The sequence below is a fragment of the Siphateles boraxobius genome, unplaced genomic scaffold (genome assembly GCF_051911475.1).
Source record: "Siphateles boraxobius isolate OS27281-9 unplaced genomic scaffold, OSU_SipBor_1 1, whole genome shotgun sequence".
Lineage (NCBI taxonomy): Eukaryota > Metazoa > Chordata > Actinopteri > Cypriniformes > Leuciscidae > Siphateles > Siphateles boraxobius.
Window position 1 is genome coordinate 31,687,187 of NW_027508699.1, and position 24,077 is coordinate 31,711,263.

General features: G+C 44.8%; 1 protein-coding gene across 2 annotated transcripts in view; it reads left to right on the forward strand.

The window, feature by feature from the left end:
* Positions 1 to 23,413, forward strand: part of LOC143741087 (ephrin type-A receptor 3-like) — a 162,370-nt gene extending 138,957 nt beyond the window's left edge. For both annotated transcript variants that reach the window (XM_077233431.1, XM_077233439.1), the window contains 6 exons: positions 7,318 to 7,379; positions 9,585 to 9,794; positions 15,795 to 15,944; positions 17,196 to 17,389; positions 18,852 to 18,989; positions 20,511 to 23,413. In XM_077233431.1, the coding sequence (XP_077089546.1) occupies positions 7,318 to 7,379; positions 9,585 to 9,794; positions 15,795 to 15,944; positions 17,196 to 17,389; positions 18,852 to 18,989; positions 20,511 to 20,610 (854 nt within the window). In that variant the 3' untranslated portion in view covers positions 20,611 to 23,413. The remainder of the gene's footprint in view (positions 1 to 7,317; positions 7,380 to 9,584; positions 9,795 to 15,794; positions 15,945 to 17,195; positions 17,390 to 18,851; positions 18,990 to 20,510) is intronic.
* The last annotated feature ends 664 nt before the right edge of the window (positions 23,414 to 24,077 follow it).

Genomic DNA, 24,077 nt, shown 5'->3' on the forward strand with positions numbered 1-24,077 from the left:
GTCCTGAAACACTGCGTCCTGTCTACATAGGCGCGGAGGGCGCGTACTGGACAGAGCAGTGCCAAGGCTGGGTCTGCCTCCTCCGGGGGCAGCGCTTGCAGGTTCACCACCTGGTCCCGGAAGGGAGTGGTAGGAACCTTGGGCACATAACCAGGCCGGGGTCTCAGGATCACGTGAGAGTAAGCCGGCCCAAATTCCAGGCACGCTTCGTCAACGGAGAATGCATGCAAGTCCCCCACCCTCTTGATGGAGGCCAATGCAACCAGGAGCGCTGTCTTCATAGACAGGAACTTAAGCTCCACTGATTGCAAAGGCTCAAAGGGAGCACTCCGCAGGGCAGTTAGAACCACTGAGAGGTCCCAAGAGGGAACGAGAGGAGGACGAGGAGGATTCAGTCTCCTCGCTCCTCTCAGGAACCTGATGATCAGGTCGTGCCTTCCAACAGACTTACCTTCGACTGGGTCATGGTGTGCGGCAATAGCGGCAACATAGACTTTCAGGGTGGAGGGAGACAGCCTTCGCTCCAGCCTATCTTGAAGGAAGGAAAGCACGACACTAATCGAACATCTCCGGGGGTCTTCTTGAAGAGAAGAGCACCAGTTCACGAAGAGGTTCCACTTCAACGCGTAGACGTGTATCGTGGACGACGCTCTAGCGGAAGTGATGGTAGCCGCCACCGTAGGTGGAAGGGTACTCAAACCTGCTTCGTCCCGTCCAGGAGCCACACGTGGAGGTTCCAAAGATCGGGACGAGGGTGCCATAGGGTGCCCCGTCCCTGAGAAAGGAGGTCCTTCCTCAGGGGAATCGGCCAGGGAGATGCTGTCGCGAGGAGTACTAGTTCGGAGAACCAGGTCCGGGCGGGCCAGTATGGCGCGACCAGAATGACCTGCTCCTCGTCCTCCCTGACCTTGCGCAGGGTCTGTGCAAGAAGGCTCACTGGGGGAAACGCATATTTGCGGCCCCGCGGCCAGCTGTGCGCCAGTGCATCCGTGCCGAGCGTGCCCTCGGTCAGGGAATAGTACAGGGCGCAATGGGTCGAGTCGTGAGAGGCAAACAGATCTATCTGTGCGTCCCCGAACTGGTCCCAAATCAGCTGAACCGACTGGGGATGGAGTCGCCAATCTCCCGGGAGGGGCTGAAGCCGTGAGAGCTCGTCGGCTGCACAGTTCAGGGCTCCGGGGATGTAAATGGCATGAAGCGACCTCAGATGCTTCTGACTCCATATGAGGAGGTGGCGGGCGAGTTGCGACATACAGCGGGAGCGTAGACCACCTTGATGGTTGATGTACGCTACAGTGGCGGTATTGTCTGAACGGACTAGTACGTGTTGGTTCTTGAGCACGGCCCGGAAGCGGCGCAGAGCAAGACGTACGGCCAGCAACTCGAGGCAATTGATGTGCCAGAGGCGGCGGGGTCCTGTCCAGGAACCCGCGGCAGCACGTCCATTGCACATGGCACCCCAGCCCGTGGAGGAGGCATCTGTCGTTACAACAACATGCCGCGAAGCTCGTTCCAGGGGCACTCCGGCCCGTAGAAAACTGAGGTTCGACCACGGGGTGAAGGTCTGACGGCAGGTCGGAGTAACTGTTACTCGGAGGGTGCCGTGTTGCCATGCCCACCTCGGGACTCGGTCGCGAAGCCAAAGCTGAAGCGGTATCATATGAAGCAATCCGAGCGGCGTTGCCGCGGCTGCAGAAGCCATATGCCCAGGAGCCTCTGAAAAAGTTTCAGTGGAACCGCACTCTTGCCCTCGAACTGTCTCAGGCAAGTCAGCAGTGACTGCGCGCGCGCTAGCTCGTAAGCTGCGCGGACATGGCGACCGAGTCGATATCCATACCGAGAAAAGAGATCCTCTGCACGGGGCAAAGTTTGCTCTTCTCCCAGTTGACCCGAAGGCCCAGACGAGCTAGGTGCCGAAGCACTAGGTCCCTGTGTTCGCAACCTGAACTCGAGAGTGAGCTATGATCAGCCAGTCGTCGATATAACTCAGGATGCGAACCCCGTGTTCCCGAAGGGGAACAAGGGCAGCCTCGACGACCTTCGTGAAGATGCGTGGAGACAGGGCTAGCCCGAAAGGGAAAACCGCGTACTGGATGCCTGCCCCTGAAAGAAAACCGAAGGAATGGTCTGTGTCAAGGAGAATAGAGACATGAAGTAGGCGTCCTTCAGGTCGATCGCTGCAAACCAATCCTGGGCCGTATGCATTCGAAAACGCGTTTGAGCATCTTGAACGGCATCCTGTGAAGGGAGCGGTTCAGCACGCGCAAGTCCAGGATTGGCCGTAACCCACCGGTTTTATTGGGGACAATGAAGTAGGGGCTGAGAAGCCGGCTGGACCTCATCTCGGCTGGAGGGACAGTCTCGATTGCGCCCTTCGCCAGCAGGGTGGCAATCTCTGCTCTCCTGATGGGGGCATAGCCACCGACAAAAGTGGAGCGGACTCCCCAAGTGGGGAGGAGACCATGCGAACTGAGTCGCATAGCCGAGCCTGATGGTCCGCGCGACCCAGCGGGCCAGACAGGGAAGCTCTAACCAGGCTCCCAGGAACTGAACCAGCGGGATCATGCGACCACAGGCGTCCCCCCGGAGGGGCAGCGAAGCGGAGTAACTGGCCCAGACGTGGACGGCATAGCGGCCCGATGTGGGGGCACAGTTAGCAACCGCGCCCTGGCAGAGGGGCCAGGGGAGGACCAGGCTGGTCGTCCCGCGGGGGCCTGCTCTGCCAGGGGTCTGGCGACAGAGGGGGACAGGGGCGAAGCGGTCCGTGGACGGCACGTCATGTCAACCACCTCTGGGACAGAGGGGGACGAGGAGAGCACGGCTTGTGGGCGGCGCTCTGTGACGTCCGAGAACTCTGTGCTCAGAGACGGGAGAATCAGCTCTTTGGAGAATAAGGATTCTTCCCCGGCCCTCCCCGGGGAAAGGAGTGGTCCTGCTACCAACTCCTGGAAAGAACTGAGTCCCATCTCTGAGGAGCCCAACTCAAGAGCGCCGCTTAACCCGGCGTTTAGCGGGGTGCGGGGCTGGAGAGGACTGTGGCGTCCGGCCGCGGGGGGCGGGGTGGGAGCCGCGGGGGGGCGCCCTCGGCAGTGGGCAGACCGAGGGATCTGAGCGGACGGCGGGGCCGTCGGGACAGAATCAACCTCAGTCTGCTCCATCGCCGAGGTGCCCGTCTCACGAGCGCCGCTTAACCCGGCGTGTAGCGGGGGGCGGGGCTGGAGAGGGCTGTGGCGTCCGCCCGCGGCCCCCAGAGCCGGCCCGAGAACGGGCGGGGTGGGAGCCGCGGGAGGGCGCCTTCGGCGGTGGGCAGACGAGGGATCTGAGCGGACGGCGGGGCCGTCGGGACAGAATCAACCTCACTCTGCTCATGGGCGGCTGAGAGCTGTTGGGCAAGCCCTCAACCGCACCGCCGAAGAGGCCGACCTGGGATATGGGAATGTCGGACAGACGGGTCCGCGCGACATCCAGCACATCAGACAGGTTCAGCCACAGACTGGTAAGCATCACCTGACCCAGGGAGCGTACGGCCACTTTCGTCGCTCAGAGAGCAAGGTCAGTGGCGGCGCGCAGCTCAGTGAAGAGCCCTGGGTCAGTCCCGCCCTCGTGCAGGTCCATGAGCATCTGGGTCAGGTGGACCAGCAGAATGACCATGGCATGCAGTGAGGCGGCTGCCAGTCCCGTGGCGCTATAGGATCTCGCCACAAGCGTAGACGAAAAACTACAGGCCACGGGCGGGTGCTTAGGATTGCGCCGAGAAGAAGCACTCTGAGGACACATAGCATCGCAACAGAGCGTTCAGCCGGGGGAACCCCAGTGTACCCAAGGGCAGCGGCCCCATCGAGGGGAGGAAAGGCGGATGAGATCAGCGAGCGGTCCTGAGAAGACAAGGGGGTCTTCTAGGACTTCGAGATCTCATCATGCACGTCCGGGAAGAGAGGTATTGGGGTTTGCCACGGACGAGGGTCGGCGGCCTTACCCAAAACCAATCGTCCCAGGAAAGCATGGCCGTCATCTCCGGATCAGACTCAGGCACAGCCGTATGCACACCGGAAGGTGGCAGCTGTGACGAGCCCTCACTTCCAGAAGACTCAAGCCCACCTAGTGATGCTGCAACAGACATGGCATCTTCCTCTGTAGCTTCAACTGAAACACGCGGGCCACCAGAGGGTAGACTCGCGGGAATCAGCAGTTCACTAGCGGGCACCGTCATTGAAGAGGGGGGCTGGGGTCACGGACACATAGTCGGCGCCTTGTTCCAGACCGTAACCCTCAGGTCACCCTGGCCACCCGCCGAAGATCGGGGGGTGGATGAGGGGACTCTCACTCTTGCGAGTTCACAGAGTCTCGACCTATTTATGACGCGATGATCACGTTCCCTTGCGAGAACATGAGTCACCCACGAGCACTGTTCAAGCATGATCAAACACACTAGACAGCGCTCGTGCCCATCAGAGTCCGATACCAGTCCGCTGCAACCAGAAATGCACGGGCGAGCCGTCTTTAAAAAGACGTGCCGCGTGCGAGCTCTTTTATGAGAGGAGAGAAAAAACTCCGCGATGTTGAAGCGCACAGGGAGACACACACACACTGGCAGATTACTGCACAGATCAGCAGGCACTGTGAGCTCGCTGCAGATCGCCGTCACACCAACACCGGAGAGAGAAGCTCGTCTCGTAGAGCGAAGTCAGAGATGACTGTGGAGTGAAGAAATGCACTTGGCTCCGAAGCGAAAACATATCTGCCTGTTGCTGGCGTCCTCCTTTTATACCCACGAGGTGGGGCGGAGTTACGTCATGCAAATTCCGCAGACCCATGGCATTTCTTTGCCATTGGCTCGTTTTGTAATACTCGAAGTCGATAGGTGTTCTAAGCGAAACCCCATTCGTCGTCATCCGACGTAACTCGGAGTGACAACGAAAGGGAACTCATTTTCTCAAGAATATTGAAGCCATTATAAAAACGCAGTGCAGCTGCACAGGGAGCACAGAGTAGAGCGTTTAGCTCGCTCAACTGCACGAACCTATGGCGAGGCGGCTGAGACGCGCCGCGTGAATCAATCGGGTCGCTGCACGTCAGAACCTTTTTAACGTTTATATATATTATAGGCTATATACTATAATTTTTTTCCTTAAAAATTGTGTTTAAAACCATTTAACACGCAGGTCCTTACATTAGAAAAGAGCAAAAGCTTGACTGTGACTGAAAGCATAAATTATGTTATCTGATGCAAACATTTTTTTATCGACGTTTCTGAAAATGTTGGTAAACTGATTTTAATATTGTGTAATGTATGAAATTTAATATAATAATACATTTTATTTGCTTAAGCGAATTTTTATCATTAACACATGTATCTCATCTGGGTGCTAACATGATAACCTATTTCCAGCTATCTGAAGTACTGCATGCCCACTTAGCATTCAGTGTCTGTATGTATAAGCCTCATCTGTGGAGACCTACTTTTGCTTGGCGTAGGTTCATACAGAGCCTTGATATGCCCCTTTTACAAAGACAAGCATGGTGTACTACACCACCAGAATCATACGCACCGACTAATCAACAGGCACATTTGACACGGTCATATTACCCCAGTGGACACGTTTTGATTCGTTCCGTCAAATCTGTACATGGACGTTTCTGAAATGAAACAAGGGTCGCTAAATTGTTGAACTCTCTGTGACCTGTGAGTGATATATTTAGGTCAGAGGATTGAGAGGGATATGACAGAGCTTGTTAACGGGGACTCGACAAGGCGCTGGAACATTTTTCTGTTTATTTCACTATGTCGCTTTATTTCAGATATCAGGTTGCAGATGATGCCCTGCGGTAGTTGGTGGCAGCAGAAGTATAACTTATGCCTATAAATGGGAGTGTGTTTGTAAGACTGTTTTTAAGACTCTGTTTGACTCGTTGTCTACCTTGTAAGTAATCATTCATGTAGGATGTTTTCTTGTGTTCAAAACCGCTTATTGGAATTGAAAAGACTATGCGTTTGTCGTCTGAATATGCTAGTCTGTTAGTCTAAATATCCTTATCCCACCCACAGATTTATCTGATTGGTCGGTTTAACACTGACATTTGATTGAATATAGTGCAACAGTGCCCACCCACTATTTCAGTGGCCATATTTCTGAAAAAAAATTCCCATAGGGATTTTTCAAATCTATGTGTTAAAGGATTATAATCCATAAACCAAACCAACTAGCAATGAGGTGAATGGCAACATTACAAACTTTGATTTGAAATAAAAAGTATTTGGAAAAAGGTACAAGTTACAATACAATACAATAAGCAATACAATAAAAAGGTAGGTGTCTTTACTTACAGAACACAGCACTATACAGTTTGATATTAGCAAAGCTAAGCTAACATGTTTCACAGCTAATCTAACATGTTGATCTCTAACGAGAAGCACCAACAATAGATATAAACAAATATTGATTGAAATAGTGATGGAACTAATAAAATGTATGTCCACATCCACTTTTAGACTAGCTGGCCAGTTGGATGCTGTTTTAGCATTTGGCTAACATGAGCTACTTTGGAATAAGCAGCATTTTCTTTTGGATCCTTTGTGTCGGAAGTACAATTATAATGCCTTAAAATGTTTTAAGCAGCTCATTAGGTTTTGAAACAGTTGTGGAAATGAATGAACTTACACATGTACGGTATGTTATGATTACAATGTCACATTTGGGAGATTGTTTCTCAGGTCAATTAATAGATTAATACTTGCGGATTTGGTGTGTTCAGTTGACTGATCAATGTTGTTTTCTTAGTTTGGGGTCTGGAGCTTTGCCTCAGTCATCTGTAAAACAAACTTTGTGTACTGTTAAGCGTAAAACTGTTGAGATTACAGGTGATCTTCCTCTTGCTAGCTACATCCATCACTGCTCATGCCCACCACAACAGGTGCTGTGCCCTCCCATCGGTTCTCATTGACTGTCCTGCCCGCCCATCATGGCAACAAAGCTCTCTAATTGGTTCTCAGTGGATTATCTGGGGTTAATTAACTGCTGTGTTTGATGGTGGAAGGCTCTGATGAAGGTCTGTCATGCTGAATAATGGGGCTGCCTGGCCGGGGCAGAGGCTGAGAGTGTGGCCATGGTTTCGCCTCCTCTCTTCTCTCCTTCATTCCTGTGTTTCAGCATCTCAGCTATAAAGGATTAATGACACCATTACCATGATTTATTTCTGTGTGGATTTGTGTAGAATCATCAATCTGTTTGGACATTTTATGTTTTTTTTTTCCTTCCATCTAGGCTGATGGTAAATCTTGTATTTTTGTCTTCTTTTTTTTTTTCTTTATGTCTACAGGCAAGCCCGTGATGATTATTACAGAGTACATGGAGAATGGATCGTTGGATACTTTCCTGAAGGTGAGGAAGGCAAAATGCCCATGGCACAAGTCCACACCGATATTCACATGCCATTTAAGATGCTGCCTTACATTTAATTACCTACAGCCAATAAACGAGCATCGCTCAAGGGTATAAGCCACGGATACCTCCCTGAAAGTCTATTACTGGAGGGAAATTAAGCATGGAATGGATGCCTGGTCGAGGCAGCACAGATTCAGTTGCGGACTGTCCATTAGGACTCCCGCATCCTGTCTGTTGTACAGCGAACGTTCCAAGGTTATTATAGTTTGTTTCAGTTTAGTTTTCATTTCATGGGAAATTCTGTTGCGTTTTTATATACTTATTTTTAGTTAAATATTTTCTGTTTAGATACAACAGAATATTCCCATCTAAAATAGATTTAGCATGGTGCCATTTGCATTTTTTCAGAGTAATGGTTGAATTAAACTGCATCACTGCACTATAATGCCAGTTATTTTTGCATTTTTATTTCAGTTTATTTTTCATTGAAAGTTTAGTTTTTTTATTTATTTTCATTAAATACATTTTGTATTATTATTAATATATAAATAATTTCTGCTCACAAATATAGTTTTTGCCTTTGAGTTACACTTTATTTCTATAGTTCGCTTTAGACATTCTACTAACTACAAGTAACTTTACAACTATACATGACAACTAACTCTCATTAATTTGCAACAACATGTCAACTAACTCTCATTAGAATATTAGTAGACTGTAAAGTTACTTATAGTCAGTAGAATGTCTGTTGGAAGACCATCAAAATAAAGTGTTAGCAGATATTAAGCAGACATTCTACTAATACTTTACTAATACTTTAATTACTGGCAGTTGTCTTGTAGTTGCAAAGTTACTTACTGTATGTAGTCAGTAGAATATCTAAAGTGGACTATCGAAATAAATCGTTACCCGTCTTTGTTTTAGTAAACGATAATAACACTTGAGCGTGTATTTGAGTGAACGTGTTGTGAATGTGTCTCGTACAGAAACAGGAAGTGAGTAAATGAACTCGGTAGATTTATAATAAGGTTATGCTCGCCCCACCAAGCTGCCATAATGTCTCCTATGCAATCCTCACTAATTTATTACCGCCTTTGTCACCCAGCGGATCAGGCCACAAAGTTTTATTACGCACAGCACAGATACGTTTTCCTTTAAGTCAGGACTCTTTTTAATTGCCTACACTTTGAGAAAATGAAAATGAAATCTAACACCCCCTCCCCTAAAAACGGGCCTGTCTGAGACTTTCGATCTTTCTGCAGCGTACATAATGAATCCCATAAATACCCCCTTAGCCCACATAAAAAGCTAATATAATTATGGGTTCCGTTTTATGGCTAATAGCTCATAGTTCGGCCACCCAGCTACATGTGTTTAATTAGAAGACAGATCAGTTAAGCATCACTTACTAGTAGAAAAACAAATGATTTCTCTCTGTCTCTATGTCTGCGTCTCTCTGCTCTTCCTGTAAGTAGTGTGGCTTCTGACAGTAGATTGATAACAACCAGTTGATCAGGCCGGACGATCAATCAGCGGCCACATTTCACAAAACACAGCGTAATTAACTTACCCACATTATGATGCATGAAATACTATATGAGAGCATGTTTCTGATTGATTTGGCTCGGAGGTACAAAAGTGGAGTTTTAACAAGATTAGTGTACTGCCCAGATATGGAGATTAAGACATTCAGCTAATTGCTTATTGCGAAGATTGTTTTTGAGGCAAAATGGATGTCTGAGCTCTTTTGTTCAGCTAACAGAGGCACCAAATCCAGATGGTTTTACATTAATAAAGGACTATCAACATTATAGCAATTATGGCAGAAAGAGCTGTAAAACCAGAGGTCAGAGTCTTTTGCATAATGAATCAGAACTCGGGGCAAAACCATTGGATGTATATATTACACACACTATTAATATGATTATAAATAATATATAATAATAAAGATTTGTAAAATAATAAAAGTAAAAAAATGTTGATAGTTCATGATACCTGATTTTAACAAATTGAAAAGCATTATTAACCTACTTATAGTTGCCTCTGCATGTAAATACATGTTCAAGTTCAAACCACAATGAGTTTTGCATCCTGCTGCCACAGGAGAACAGTTTAAAGTTACTATTTAAACCTTTGTTTCCACAGTGTACACCACCTGTAAAATCTATAAAAACTAACATTTGCCGTCACTTTCTCTTGCAGAAACATGACGGGCAGTTTACGGTCATTCAGCTGGTGGGGATGATGCGTGGTATCGCTTCAGGAATGAAGTATCTGTCTGACATGAGCTACGTCCACCGTGACCTGGCGGCACGAAACATCCTGGTGAACAGTAACCTGGTGTGCAAAGTGTCCGACTTCGGCCTGTCCAGAGTGCTCGAGGACGACCCTGAAGCTGCGTACACCACACGGGTAAAACACCTTTCCCTGTCAAGGTTATTTTAAAAGTCATTATCAATTTTACAAAAACAGGGAATGAAGGAAGAACTAAATGAATAAAAAATGTATGTTGTTTATTGTTTTGTAACATCTTGTATGCTGTATAAATTCTGCTTTGGTGGGTATTTATTTAGTGGTTTTTCAGAGCTAGCTTTCATTGTCGTCTCATTTTTTGCGAATACGGTAAATCTGACAAATCCCATAAGACCTTAGTTAAGAAATATTGATTAAAATGTCTGATCTGAATAGAGAAATAGATGTCTCTTATGTTCTTTAAAAGTGTTTGATTGTGTGAATGAACTAAGATGAGACACAGAGAGAAAGAGGAGGGATGTTTGAGAAGTGAGTTGGCTTTCTCAGGGGTCAGTTTCTCTGTCCACACAGCATGTATTAATTACATCCGTTTCTGACAGGACAGCCTACACTCGCTCTCTGTCCTTCTCAGCTCGGTAATTGGTGAGCACCCCTGTGGATGCGTATGAAGGCCAAGGGCAAGAGAGGGATGCGAGGCTGTGTGTGCGTGTAGCCTTCAGTGTCTACCCGGGTGGACAAGGCATAGACTCAGCAGGAGACTCTGTTGTCACATGCAAACAAGGGAGGGAGGTGCTTGTACTACCCTGAACGGACCCCTGCAGATTGCCTTTTGATGCTCGTGTGTATGCGCGCCTGAGACAAAATGTGTTTCAACAGGGAGGAACTCTTAAAATATAAGTGTCTCTGACATTCAGCGCACCGTGCCCTGTTGCTTCAAGCCCTGAAATCATGAAGAGACAAAACCCTTCAGGCCATGCGAGGCAGCCGTTTATGTTGCTGTGACTTTATATAATTAAAAAAAATTGTAAAGATCGGTTTTTGAAATTCTCTTTAAATGATTTTACCCCATGGGCCCTGCTGACGTTCTTTGGCACGCTCGTCACGTATCAGTATATAGACTACAGCCAGTTTGTCTTTTGTTTGACTTTGACTGTAGAGATTAACTACAAACTACTGCAGCTATTTAAAAAGGCATTTAGGGAAATACAGACCCTGCCATAGTGCTGGAATGGAAAGGCAAATATTGTATCTATTCTGCTGTTTGTTTATGGGTCTTTCTTTAACTTTCAGAATGAAATTTCTTAAAACACATTTTTCACAAACTCATTAATTTTAGTAGTGTACTAACAACGTCCAACCGCGCAGAATTGTCATTTTTTTTATCATGGAAATTACACCACAATGTTATTTCAGCTACATCTCAGCTTGTATATTGTGTTGAAATGACGATGATGGAAATTAACATTTTTGGAATAAAATAGTCTTGCTACAGTAAGGCTAATTTCATAGTTAGCATTTTATGTCTTAAATAATGACAATTAAGCCATACACTACCGTTAAAAAGTTTGGGGTCAGTAAGATTTAAAAAAATATATATATATGTTTTTAAAATGGGTATCTTATGCTCACCAAGGGTGCATTTATTTGCTCAAAAAACTTAAAAAAAAAATAATATTGCGAATTATTACAATTTAAAATAACTGTTTTCTATTTTAAAAGAGCAGCCAAAACTGCAGTTCCCTTTCGTTGTCACCCCGAGTTACGTCGGATGACGACGAATGGGGTTTCGCTTAGAAAGCCTATCAACTTCGAGTATTACAAAACGAGCCAATGGCAAAGAAATGCCATGGGTCTGCGGGATTTGCATAGCGTATCTCCGCCTTACCTCGTGGGTATAAAAGGAGGACGCCGGCAACATGCAGATATGTTTTCGCTTCGGAGCCAAGTAAATTCTTCATTCCACAAGCCATCTCTGAACTGTCAGGCTAAACACAATCAGGCTCAGCTACACGATTCAGTTCGCGTGGTCTCCTCCCTGCTTCAGGTGAGTCCGCACCACTTTGGTCGGTGGCCATGTCCCTATCATGAGAGCGGAGGTTGCCACCCTGCTGGCGAAGGGTGCGATCGATACTGTCCCTCCAGCCGAAATGAGGTCCGGCTTCTACAGCCCGTACTTCATTGTCCCGAAGAAAACCGTTGGGTTAAGGCCAATCCTGGACCTGCGCGTGCTGAACCGCTCCCTTCACAGGCTGCCGTTCAAGATGCTCACTGCCAAGCACATTTTTGAATGTGTACGGCCCCAGGATTGGTTTGCAGCGATCGACCTGAAGGACGCCTACTTTCATGTCTCCATTCTCCCTCGTCACAGACCGTTCCTTCGGTTTGCTTTCGAGGGGCAGGCATATCAGTACGCGGTTCTCCCGTTCGGGCTAGCCCTGTCTCCTCGCGTTTTCACGAAGGTCGTCGAGGCAGCCCTTGTTCCCCTCCGGGAACACGGGGTTCGCATCCTGAACTATCTCGACGACTGGCTGATCCTAGCTCACTCTCTTGACACCTTCGGGTCAACTGGGAGAAGAGCAAACTCTGCCCCGTGCAGAGGATCTCTTTTCTCGGTATGGAAATCGACTCGGTCGCCATGCCCGCGCAGCTTATGAGCGAGCGCGCGCAGTCACTGCTGACTTGCCTGAGACAGTTCGAGGGCAAGAGTGCGGTTCCACTGAAACTTTTTCAGAGGCTCTTGGGGCATATGGCATCTGCAGCCGCGGCAACGGCACTCGGATTGCTTCATATGAGACCGCTTCAGCTTTGGCTTCGCGACCGAGTCCCGAGGTGGGCATGGCAACACGGCACCTTCCGAGTACCAGTTACTCCGACCTGCCGTCAGACCTTCACCCCGTGGTCGAACCTCAGTTTTCTACGGGCCAGACTGCCTCTGGAACGAGCTTCGCGGCATGTTGTTGTAACGACAGATGCCTCCTCCACGGGCTGGGGCGCCATGTGCAATGGACGTGCTGCCGCGGGCTCCTGGATAGGACCCCAGCGCCTATGGCACATCAATTGCCTCGAGTTGCTGGATGTACGTTTTGCCCTGCGCCGCTTCCGGGTCGTGCTCAAGGGCCAACACGTACTAGTCCGATCAGATAATACCGCGACTGTAGCGTACATCAACCGCCAAGGTGGTCTGCGCTCCCGACGTATGTCGCAACTCGCCCGCCACCTCCTCTTATGGAGTCAGAAGCATCTGAGGTCGCTTCGTGCCATTTATATCCCCGGAGCTCTGAACTGTGTAGCCGACGAGCTCTCACAGTTTCAGTTCCTCCCGGGGGAATGGCGGCTCCATCCCGGGTCGGTTCAGCTGATTTGGGACCAGTTCGGGGACGCACAGATAGATCTGTTTGCCTCTCAGGACTCGACCCATTGTGCCCAGTTTTTTTCCCTGACCGAGGGCACGCTCGGCAAGGATGCTCCGGCACACAGCTGGCCGCAGGGTCGCAAGTATGCTTTTCCCCCAGTTTCCCCCAGTGAGCCTTCTTGCGCAGACCTTGCGCAAGGTCAGGGAGGACGGGGAGCAGGTCATTCTGGTTGCGCCTTACTGGCCCACCAGGACCTGGTTCTCCGAACTAGTACTCCTCACGACAGCACCTCCCTGGCCGATCCCTCTGAGGAAGGACCTCCTTTCTCAGAGACGTGACACCCTATGGCACCCTCGTCCCGATCTTTGGAACCTCCACGTGTGGCTCCTGGATGGGACGAGGTAGGTTTGAGTACCCTACCACCAGCGGTGGTGGCTACCATCACTTCCGCTAGAGACTCGTCCACGAGACATCTCTATGCGTTGAAGTGGAACCTCTTCGTCAACTGGACCCCCGGAGATGTTCGATCAGCGTCTTGCCTTCCTTCCTACAAGGTGGGTTGGAGCGAAGGCTGTCTCCCTCCACCCTAAAAGTCTATGTCGCCGCCATTGCCGCACAGCATGACTTTGTTGAAGGTAAGTGTTTGGGAAGGCACGACCTGATCGTCAGGTTCCTGAGAGGGGCAAGGAGACTGAATCCTCCTCGCCCTCCTCTTGTTCCCTCTTAGGACCTCTCAGTGGTGTTAACTGCCCTGCAGAGTGCTCCATTTGAGCCTCTGCAATCAGTGGAGCTTAAGTTCCTGTCAATGAAGACAGCGCTCCTGGTTGCACTGGCCTCCATCAAGAGGGTAGGGGACCTGCACGCATTCTCCGTTGACGAAGCGTGCCTGGAATTCGGGCCGGCCTACTCTCACGTGATCCTGAGACCCCGGCCTGGATATGTGCCCAAGGTTCCCACCACTCCCTTCCGGGACCAGGTGGTGAACCTGCAAGCGCTGCCCCCGGAGGAGGCAGACCCAGCCTTGGGACTGCTCTGTCCAGTACGCGCTCTCCGCGCCTATGTCGACAGAACGCAGTGTTTCAGGACCTCAGACCAGCTCTTTGTCTGTTATGGTGGGAAGCTGAAGGGAAAGGCTCTCTCAAAGCAGAGGTTGTCTCACTGGATAGTGGACGCCATTGCTTTGGCTTACCAGCAGCAAGGTCGACCGTGCCCCCTTGGTGTGACTGCCCACTCCACCCGGAGTGTGGCGTCCTCTTGGGCTCTAGCGCATGGCGCCTCCCTGACAGACATCTGCAGAGCTGCAGGCTGGGCGACACCGAACACAGTCGCCAGATTCTACAATCTCCGAGTGGAGCCTGTGTCCTCTCATGTACTCGCTTCAACCAGCTAGTACTGGACCCGCTCAGGTGTCTTCGCTTGCTCGCCATTCCACTCAACGGACTGGATATGTGCGATATTCTCCTCAGGTGAGCTTCCCCGAAAGCCCTGAGTTCCTCCAGCACTCCTGACGTCGGCGCCAGTGCTATTGCCTGCGCGTCGGCTAGGTGCCTCCCGTGTGCATGGTCCCTCCCCTGAGCAACCCCCACATGTGTATTTCCACTGTAAGCCTCTCTGAGCATGTGTCTTTCCCTTGGCAAGCCACCTTGAACCCCTGGGGTTGAAATATTCCACCTGCGGCTGGACACCCCAGTGTTCTCCATATGCGTCATATGTATATTCTCTAAGTACCCCCCTCTGGGCTGGCAATAATTGCATTTTCCCTAAACTTGGGATATGCCCCCCAGTGTACCTTGGTATTCCTGTGTTAAATAGGAGTCCTTCATCCGTGCCAGTCTCACAACAAGGGAGCTCAGATACGCAGGGCACTGGAAGCAGCCGAGAAGGTGGCGTGATTAGACTGGTAACCCCATTCGTCGTCATCCGACGTAACTCGGAGTGACAACGAAAGGGAACGTCTCGGTTACGTATGTAACCCTCGTTCCCTGAGTAGGGAACGGAGACGTTACGTCTTCCTGCCACTTTCTCCTGTACCGCGGGGATCGCCTGAAGCTCAGTCTTGGCTCCTCAGCTTTCTAAGCGAAACCCCATTCGTCGTCATCCGACGTAACGTCTCCGTTCCCTACTCAGGGAACGAGGGTTACATACGTAACCGAGACGTTTTTAGTGTCACATGATCCTGCAGAAATCATTCTAATATGCTGATTTGATTCTCAATTTGGTGCTCTCTTTTTGTATCAGTGATTAAAACGTTTGTAATGTTTATTATTTTTGTGGAAACTGACACATTTTTTTAATGCTTTGATAGAAAGTTCAAAAGAACAGCATTTATTTCAAATAGAAATATTTTGTATAATTATAAATGTCTTTACTGTCCCTTTTCATCAATTTAATGTGTCCTTGTTGAATAAAAGTATTAATTTCTTAATAAAAAAAAACATTTTACTGACCCAAACTTTATGTTTTTATGTATAACTTTATATAACAATAGTGTATTTTCACAATTTATGCATAATTACGCACAAATAAAAAACATTTCTTTATTTTATTTTTTATATGACGTGTCATATTTAATCCCAAGCACTTCACTGACACTGTTATCTCTTGGTAACCAAGTACACAATTTTTTTTTTTTTTTAGAAAACTTGTTTGATGTGGTAGAAATTGTGCCATAAATGAGGGACAATCCTAAGTTTTGAAAATGACAGAAATTATTTTCTGTCATATTGCAAAATACATTTAAAATCAACCCCTGGGACATGAAAGTACCTGATTTTAAAGAAACACCATCTTTTTATTTCCTTTTTAGGGTGGAAAAATTCCCATTCGATGGACGGCTCCTGAGGCTATAGCGTACAGGAAGTTCACCTCAGCAAGTGACGTTTGGAGTTACGGCATCGTCATGTGGGAGGTGATCTCATATGGAGAGCGGCCTTATTGGGAGATGTCTAATCAAGACGTAAGTGTCCTTGAGAAACTGGAAAAACTCATGTTCTCTCGTGTATTGTTTAAATTGAAATCTGCTCCACTAATATCTAATATCTCCACTAATATCATTTCCATTGAAGCCTCTTGAGAGAGGGGGAGGGCAGAGTCTCTGAGCAGTGTGTCCTTGCAAGTAAAATCTTCCTGCGGTGATGTCTGTATAGAAACCGCTCGAATGACAATTGTTTTTAGAAGCCTCGTAAACGAGAGCTGTCCAGCTGCTCCTCCATTTAATACAAGCCAGTGAAACACACTTCATCCCTCACTGCTATATTATGCTAACAGTTTCTGACTTCTCCCTTTATTACCATCAGAGGAAATGTCATAGAAATCTTGAAGACCTTCAGGGCACCGCTGATAATGATTTAGATCTTCTGTGCTCATTCTGAAACACAGAAGAATGTTTCATGTCTAAAAGAAAATAGCTAATTTGATTTAAGAACATGAAGTGGCAGAGAACAGGGGCTGTTTTAACCATAGCATTGAGTTATAGTCATATAGGAGATGTATTGTACCAATGAATGTTACATGACTCAATTAAAGGTTCCAATGTTTTACGCCATGGAATAGACAAAAGTTAATTTAGATAAAGTAATATAGAAATGTAAATGTGATGTTCCTTACAGTAATATACCATGGTAACTACTACTAAACTTAATTTTTCCACTAAAGTACAATGATAGCATACCAGGTGCTTGTATTAGCCATTAACAGTGTTATCAAAAGAAGAAAAGAACAGAAATATTCAGAAAGCTTTATCATTTGAAAAAGATCCTACATTATTTTAGTATGGTTTTGTAGCAACATTAACAACAGCAGCAATGAAACAGGAAAAACTATGTAACCTAAAAATGTGCTTCATATGGTAGCAACTATATTACTGCATTTTACTTGAGTCAAAAATATGATTTTATTTGACTGAATAATTTAAGTTATTTTAAGGGACAAATACAGTAGAAATATATCCTTAAGGTTACATACTGGTAATTTTCTGCCAGAACATTATCGGTTGAGTTTACGGACATTTCCTTTAACTCTAAAACACAACACAATGCAATATGTGTAATTCAAAATATGGGTAAAACACCTGTGAAAAATCATTATGGAAAATCTCTTCATGTTAACACAGTACAATGGGCCCTATTTTATGGACTTTTCTGTGTGCATTTTCAGGTTTTGTTATTTGTTCGTTGTATTGTGTTTAATCTATGTGCCTCTGTTTCAGGTGATTAAAGCTATAGAGGAGGGTTACAGGCTGCCCGCTCCGATGGATTGTCCCGTGGTCCTCCACCAGCTGATGTTGGACTGCTGGGAGAAGACTAGAAGCGAACGACCCAAATTTGGGCAGATTGTCAACACTCTTGACAAACTCATCCGCAACCCCAACAGTCTGAAAGAGCTTGCCAACAGCTCAGTCTGGTGAGAAACTGATATGAACCTGTGCTTCAGCTTTTCACACTATGCTTAACCCCGTATTAAGGCCACTTTTTTTAACCCTTGGTTATGTAATGTTCATAGTGCAATAAATCATGTAAAATCTTGGTTTCCTGTAAAAACATCTGAATATCCTTTAAACAATATAAATTGAAGGTAAGATAATATACACAACCATTAAATTATACTTTTATGTAATAATGCATTAAACATATATAAAAAGAGACAGTAAAGACATTTATAATGTTGCAAATGATTTCTATTTTCAAAAAAAAAATTGGTGTAGACACTTAAAGAGGTTACATGTTCATCACTAAATAAGAAAATGAGAAAACTACCCCAAGAGTTTTAATAATGTAAAGTGTGTTCAAAAAAAGTATGATCAGACCTGATTGATCCAGATAACCCAAGATTATGTTAATTCAGGGTTATAAAGAACCGTTGCTTAACCATTTATTAACATTGTTTAAATATGATAAATTGGTGGAAACATGAAACAAAAAGAACGACACCAGTTTAAACCAAAGGATTGTCTATTTTAAAGTGAACATTTAAAAGCCACAAAAAAAATCCCTAAGAGCTCAAATAAATCAAGAGAAAATCCAATCCAGCTTTTCTTTGTCTGCCCCATAACCTCTCAAATCTTTCGTTTAATGTGAGACAACAAGCTGATAAACTCCATATCGTCTAATATAACCAAACCCAGTGTCACTGATCCTTTTCCAGCAGTCATTCATCTCGCAGCTTTGTAAAAAGTCATTGTCGTATAGATAGCCTGAACCCCTATTGTAAAAAACCTGACATGAGACAGAGCGCAGACTCCCCCCTCCACCTGCGGTTTATCAGGAGCGCTGGAGACGGAGACGCAGAGTTCACATTTCAGCCGTAAAGCTAGTGAGTCAGAGCCCTTCTTGAGATATACGCTTCTTCAAGCCCATCACAGTCTCTCTGATTACAGCCCAAACTGCCAGTCATTTTATCCCTCTGTGTCCGAAGAGGACAAAGAAGAACGAGGGCGTTAAATACATCCCAGGTCTGAGATTGAATTGACCCCCGGTTTTCACTCAAACTCTGCTGTCACTTAACATTGTGAGCCTAACCTGTCTGTCACGAAAAACGGAAAGGGAACATAATGGGTTTTAACCTCAACCGCAACTCTTTAACTCTTTATCCTGTTCCCGTGAAATTACTTAAGATATCGACTCACAAGGAAGTGCAAGGAAGTTCTTGGATCAACTTGCTTTTTTGGTCCTGAAAAATCGCTATCATTAAACAAATGACAGTTTGATTAAATTTTTGTTAACTGTAAGCCTGAAGCTGAACCCTTAACACTATAACCTACAATTCCAACGACGATTTATTATGCAAGAGCAGTTTTCCATCTCTGTACTCAATTCTTTACCATTAAACCACACCACAATTGATACAAATCCAATTTCCTTTCCAGGGAAGACCCCACCACCCCAGAGTTCAGCGTGAGTACGGTGGATGAATGGCTAGACGCCATCAGTATGGGCCAGTACAAGGACAACTTCTCCGGCGCGGGCTACGTTTCTCTAGATTCCATACTGTACATCAGCTTGTGGTAAGTTTGTGTATCTGTACTCACATCTTGGCAAGTGTTCAGACCCACATTTTTATTTTTAATGTTTTATTTTATTATGTATAATTATTTGGGGTGAATAAGATTTTTTATTTTATTTTTTGGAAAGACTGAAGGACTTTTATTATACATTTTTTTATTATTATTATATTTTATTTTTACTTTATTATTTTTAATTTCTATTTCAATTAAATGTTGTTCTTTTTAACTTTCTATTCATCAAAGAAATCTGGAAAAAAGTATCAAGGTTTCAAAAATATTAACGTTTATAATAAGAAGAAATGGTACTTGAGCATCAAATCAGCATATTAGAATGATGAAAATGCAGCTTTTTCAATTCAGCTGCAATATGTGTCATGCAAAAAAAGTATTTTTATAATGTGCTGTTGGGTAGTTCTGCCCACAAAGCAATCTCTTCGGTAATAAAATTGTGCTCCACATTGAAGCACATCAAATAGGTTCTGATTACTGTACTTTTTTCCTCCTTTCAGTAAGGGCAAAACAATTACTCAGAAACGAGAAATGAACCATCAGAGAAAAATAGTTGCAAGAAGGTGTTTATCGCAGTGATGCCATAGAAGAACCATTTTTTGCTTCCTCAAAAGAACCTTTCAGTGAACAGCTCTTAAAAGAACTATTTCTGTTTATGTGAAGAACATTGAAATAATCTAAAGAACCTTTTACGCAATGGAAAGGTTCCATGGATGTTAAAGGTTCTTCATTGAACCATCAATGCCAATAAAGAACCAATAAAGAGTGTACTCTTAAAGGCCCCCTGAAATCAAAATGTAAGTTTTTTAGCTTTTAGTATGAAACTGTTTTCCTTAAGGTTATGAATAAGTTGGTGTGTTCCAAAACAATGACAAAATTCGCATTTAGGAGATATAAGCATTCAAAACATACATTCTCTCACTTCCGCTAAAATGGATAACAGATGTTTATGGCATCACCGTGGACTTCAGCTTTCATCACATCTTCTGTCCAATCAAATACTCTCTAGAATCGTAATCGTCCCGCCCCTATGCTATAAATACCACCTGGCCAAAGCGACCATTGACACGTCACGGAGCAATATGGGTTAGAGATGTGTGTTCGGTTGCTCAAACCATTGAGTTGTATTCCGTTTTCTAACTGTACATTGGTTAAGAATGAAATGGCTAGAATTTATTCACACCTCCATCCTCAATCCAACGTATCATCAGCAGTCGGATTCGCTTCCATTGTGCTGTCAAGTACGACTTGCAGTCTGTGAGGTAAACTAAACGCTATTGTGTATTTGAAAAGAGGAAGGAGCCATTCAATATATGTCCAGCTGTATCTTCCTGTTTCAGTGGATATTATGTCAACACATCATAAAAAGCTGTGCGTTCCTAGGGACTTCAGTGGGCCTTTAAATATATTGTTCTTTAATGAATTATTCTACAACCAAACACCAAATAAACTGTACTTACTATGACCTGATTTCTTCAAACGTTTTCTCTTTTTTTGTCCCTTCTTCCTCAGTGAGTTAAGCAAGATGGGTGTGACTCTGGTAGGGCACCAAAAGAAGATTATCTCTGCCGTCCAGAGTTTGGACGCACAGGGGACACACGTGCAGGTATAACAAGCCTTCTCCACCGCCTGAGAGCGTACAGACTGAGAGAGTTAACAACTACTCCCACTACAGTCCCTATCAGCAGCTTCACTGTACAGTTCCCACCCTGGATGTTTCCGCATATGACCCTTTCATCAGCGCTCTGGCTTCCGTCCATGCACGTCCAAGCTTCCTACGAGCCAAGGGACACACCAAGACCGATCTGCAATTGCTTGACAAGCCCACGGCAAATCAGATATGAAGTATGATTATTAAACAAAAAAAGGAACAATAATACATTAGGGAGAATTCACAGCTTGTGTTTTACAGTTTCAACGTTTGCATTTCATGTGTGATCTTTTGCATATCAAAGGTCGGACTATTCATGAAAATGAGCGTTGTTGTTTCTTTTTATCACATCCATGTTTGGGATATCGGTTTGTTCTTCTACATCCACTATAAGCCACAGTACCATAAGAGAAGATGTTTACAGTATATTTATTTTGTCATAATTGAGGCAATGTTTGAGCACCGATGGATTCACGTCGCTGTATCCAATATTCAGGTGAAAAGAAAAGTTTGCGTTCCACCAGCAAAGATGGCACCCGCAACAACGAAGGAGAATTGTGAGGCCAGCGCAGGACGGCAAGATAAGATAAGAGAATTATATTCTTTTTAGCTGAGAAATAACTGCTCTTCACTCATTGCAGTGTTCCTTATGTGAACAGGCGCTGAAACAGTGCAAGCATTTGAATAAGAAACCGTTTGACTTCCAGATAAAAAGTAAAATGTTATTTCTGTCCATTCGCCACATAGACACGTTGTTCCACTGCAGTGAAAACAACTTCGAAACATTATTTACGTCATCATAACGTGTGTGTGTGTGTGCTCTCGTGCACCACGTCCTCATCGTCTTTACGTTTACACTCGTAGTGCGTGACGACATATACTATTGTACTATAGTGTATAAAATGTACAGTGTTGATTTAAAAAACGAAGACAAAATCGAAAAAACAGGAGAAAAACTAGAATGTTTGTAATGATGTACTTTTATTTAGTATGAAGAGGAGTTAGCGGCCGTGTGGTGCATTATCACCGCTGTCTGCTGATGTGCGATAATAACTCATCTCTGGAATGTAGCATGGATCCTAAGCTTCGTCTTTGATTGACAGGTGACAGTGACTGCAGTTTTTTCACTCAAGTGGTGCCCTTAGCTGCTTGACTTTAGATGCCTTATTAACTGTGCAGTTCTCTCTCTTTTTTCTCGTCCTCCCCTTAGAAATGATATCATGAAGTATAATGTATATAGTATTTATCATTGCGTCACTGAGAAGCTGGAGCTCGATATTAAAGCCAGGCTCAACATGTTTACCGTTGTTTTAGTCTGCTGTTTGTGGAAACGCATTAGATCTGCGCCGCTCTCGTGGGAGGCGCGGGGACATGTGGTATAGGGACGAAGAGGTTTTAATAAATCTATTGGGCTGAACTAAATTCCTCATGCCAACTTTACTGAGACTGATTTGCTGCACTGTATATTTTTGTACTAGTGAGGTTGTTCTGTAAAGTCAAAGTCTACCTGTTTTATTTAAATATATATGAGACAAATACAGGAACTGATGGTACTGAGAGGTAATCATATTTCAGGTCATGATCATGATTCCCATTTCAATCTTTGAATCATCATTTCAAATTTGATTTATTGTATGTCATTAATTGTTTCAATGCTTCAGCACAACACTGTAACTAATCGCAAGAGCTACTCAGAATATGTCGGGTTTCGCTGAAAGGATTTAAATATGCTAAAATATCTTGATTCAGAACTCTTTTAAAATGGAATTAAGTTATATTAAAATAAATATGTCCGAATTCTGTCTGCAGAATCCGAGTGGCTTTAAGTAAGCACACACAACCACAGTTCCGTCAGTCAATTATAAAGGTAAATCCATCATCATCTGATTTTAGATTATGTACAATATAAAAGTAAAATTTGCATAAATGCTGAAAATCTTTAAACGTATACCATGTTGACATAAACGGCAAAAACAAAACATTTAAAAATGTCAATCATACCAATATTGCAAATGGGTCACAACTATTGCACTTTTCTTTTAATTTTGCATATTTTAACCAGAGAAAAACACACTTCCTTAAACAAGCGATTATGCATTTAGTTGAATTAATTTGTTCTATCCTGAGATTAGTAAATTAATCTCATACACTTAATCTGATATTTCAATATGTAAAATAATTGCAGAAGGCCAGAATCTCATCCATTTTTATGCTAATTTTTGAATCTTAAATTAAATCTATTTGTCTCGGGAGGCAATATGCTGATGTGGCGAAATTGGCTGCACAAAATCCCAATGTTCCATTGAAACAATAAAAACATGATTTGGCGATGATGCTGATAATGGCAATATTAATAACCATTAATAAAACATAAGCTCCAAATTTTACTACTGCAACAAAAACTTTCTGGGTTTTGCAAATACAGCTAAGGAAATAAATCTATCTGTATCTGCTCACCAAATGAAAGCATACAAAGCAGGTGGTTGTGTGACTAAACAGTGTTAGAAGAATGTGGAATGTTGTTAATATGATAGAAGATGATAGATGAACATTGCTTATAAAGTTGTTGTCTTTTTTTCTGCCCTGGCTCTGTACATGTGTTTGGGCTGATCCTTTGTGAATGATCTCTGTTCTTTTGTAAGCTATGTGTCCATCATCTCTTCACACACTGCAGGTTTCTATGAGCTCGCAAAAAAAGAGTGTACGCATTGAGGTTCTTCATGTCGCTGTAATAAATGCTAATATTTTTAATTTCTCACCTGAAGCTTTGGCATCTCTTTTCCTTCTTCTCTAAATGCACCTCTGCATCACGCAAATGCATCATACACGCAGAAGCCATAAGACTCAAACGTTTTTATACCTAAACTTAGGTTTAGACAAGGGGTGAAAAAATGCACTGATTAGGGTGACCAGATGATGGGGAATGTTTGCTACGATGGATACTTCCCCACACACTCTTCCTGGTAACTGCAGAGACGTTTTTGCTTTTTAGCGGCGTGTTGGGGTTCCGGTACACCAGCCATGTCAATGAAACGAATCAATGAATGAAAATGAGCTTATCAATGCATATCTAAATTTGCGCCTACCGTATCTTTGTAGAACTTCAAAAAAAAAGAAACAAAAAAAATGCTGCAGCCAATGAGGGCGGCGGGGGCTGGCTGCAGGACGACTCAACCTCCACGGACAGTTTTTAATGTTTTATCATAACTAATAACTAGTAATAACTACTCAAGATTTTGCTTTAGTATAATTTTTGGTACAATTAGGGCCGGATTCGAGATTCGGGACAACAGCTTAGATTTCAGGAAAGTCCCGAATTTTTCTGGATGTCTGGTCACCCTAACACTGATGCATCCATTGAAAAATAGCAATGCATTATATGCAAGTCACAATGATGTGTATTGTATTGCACATCTGAAATACTGTAA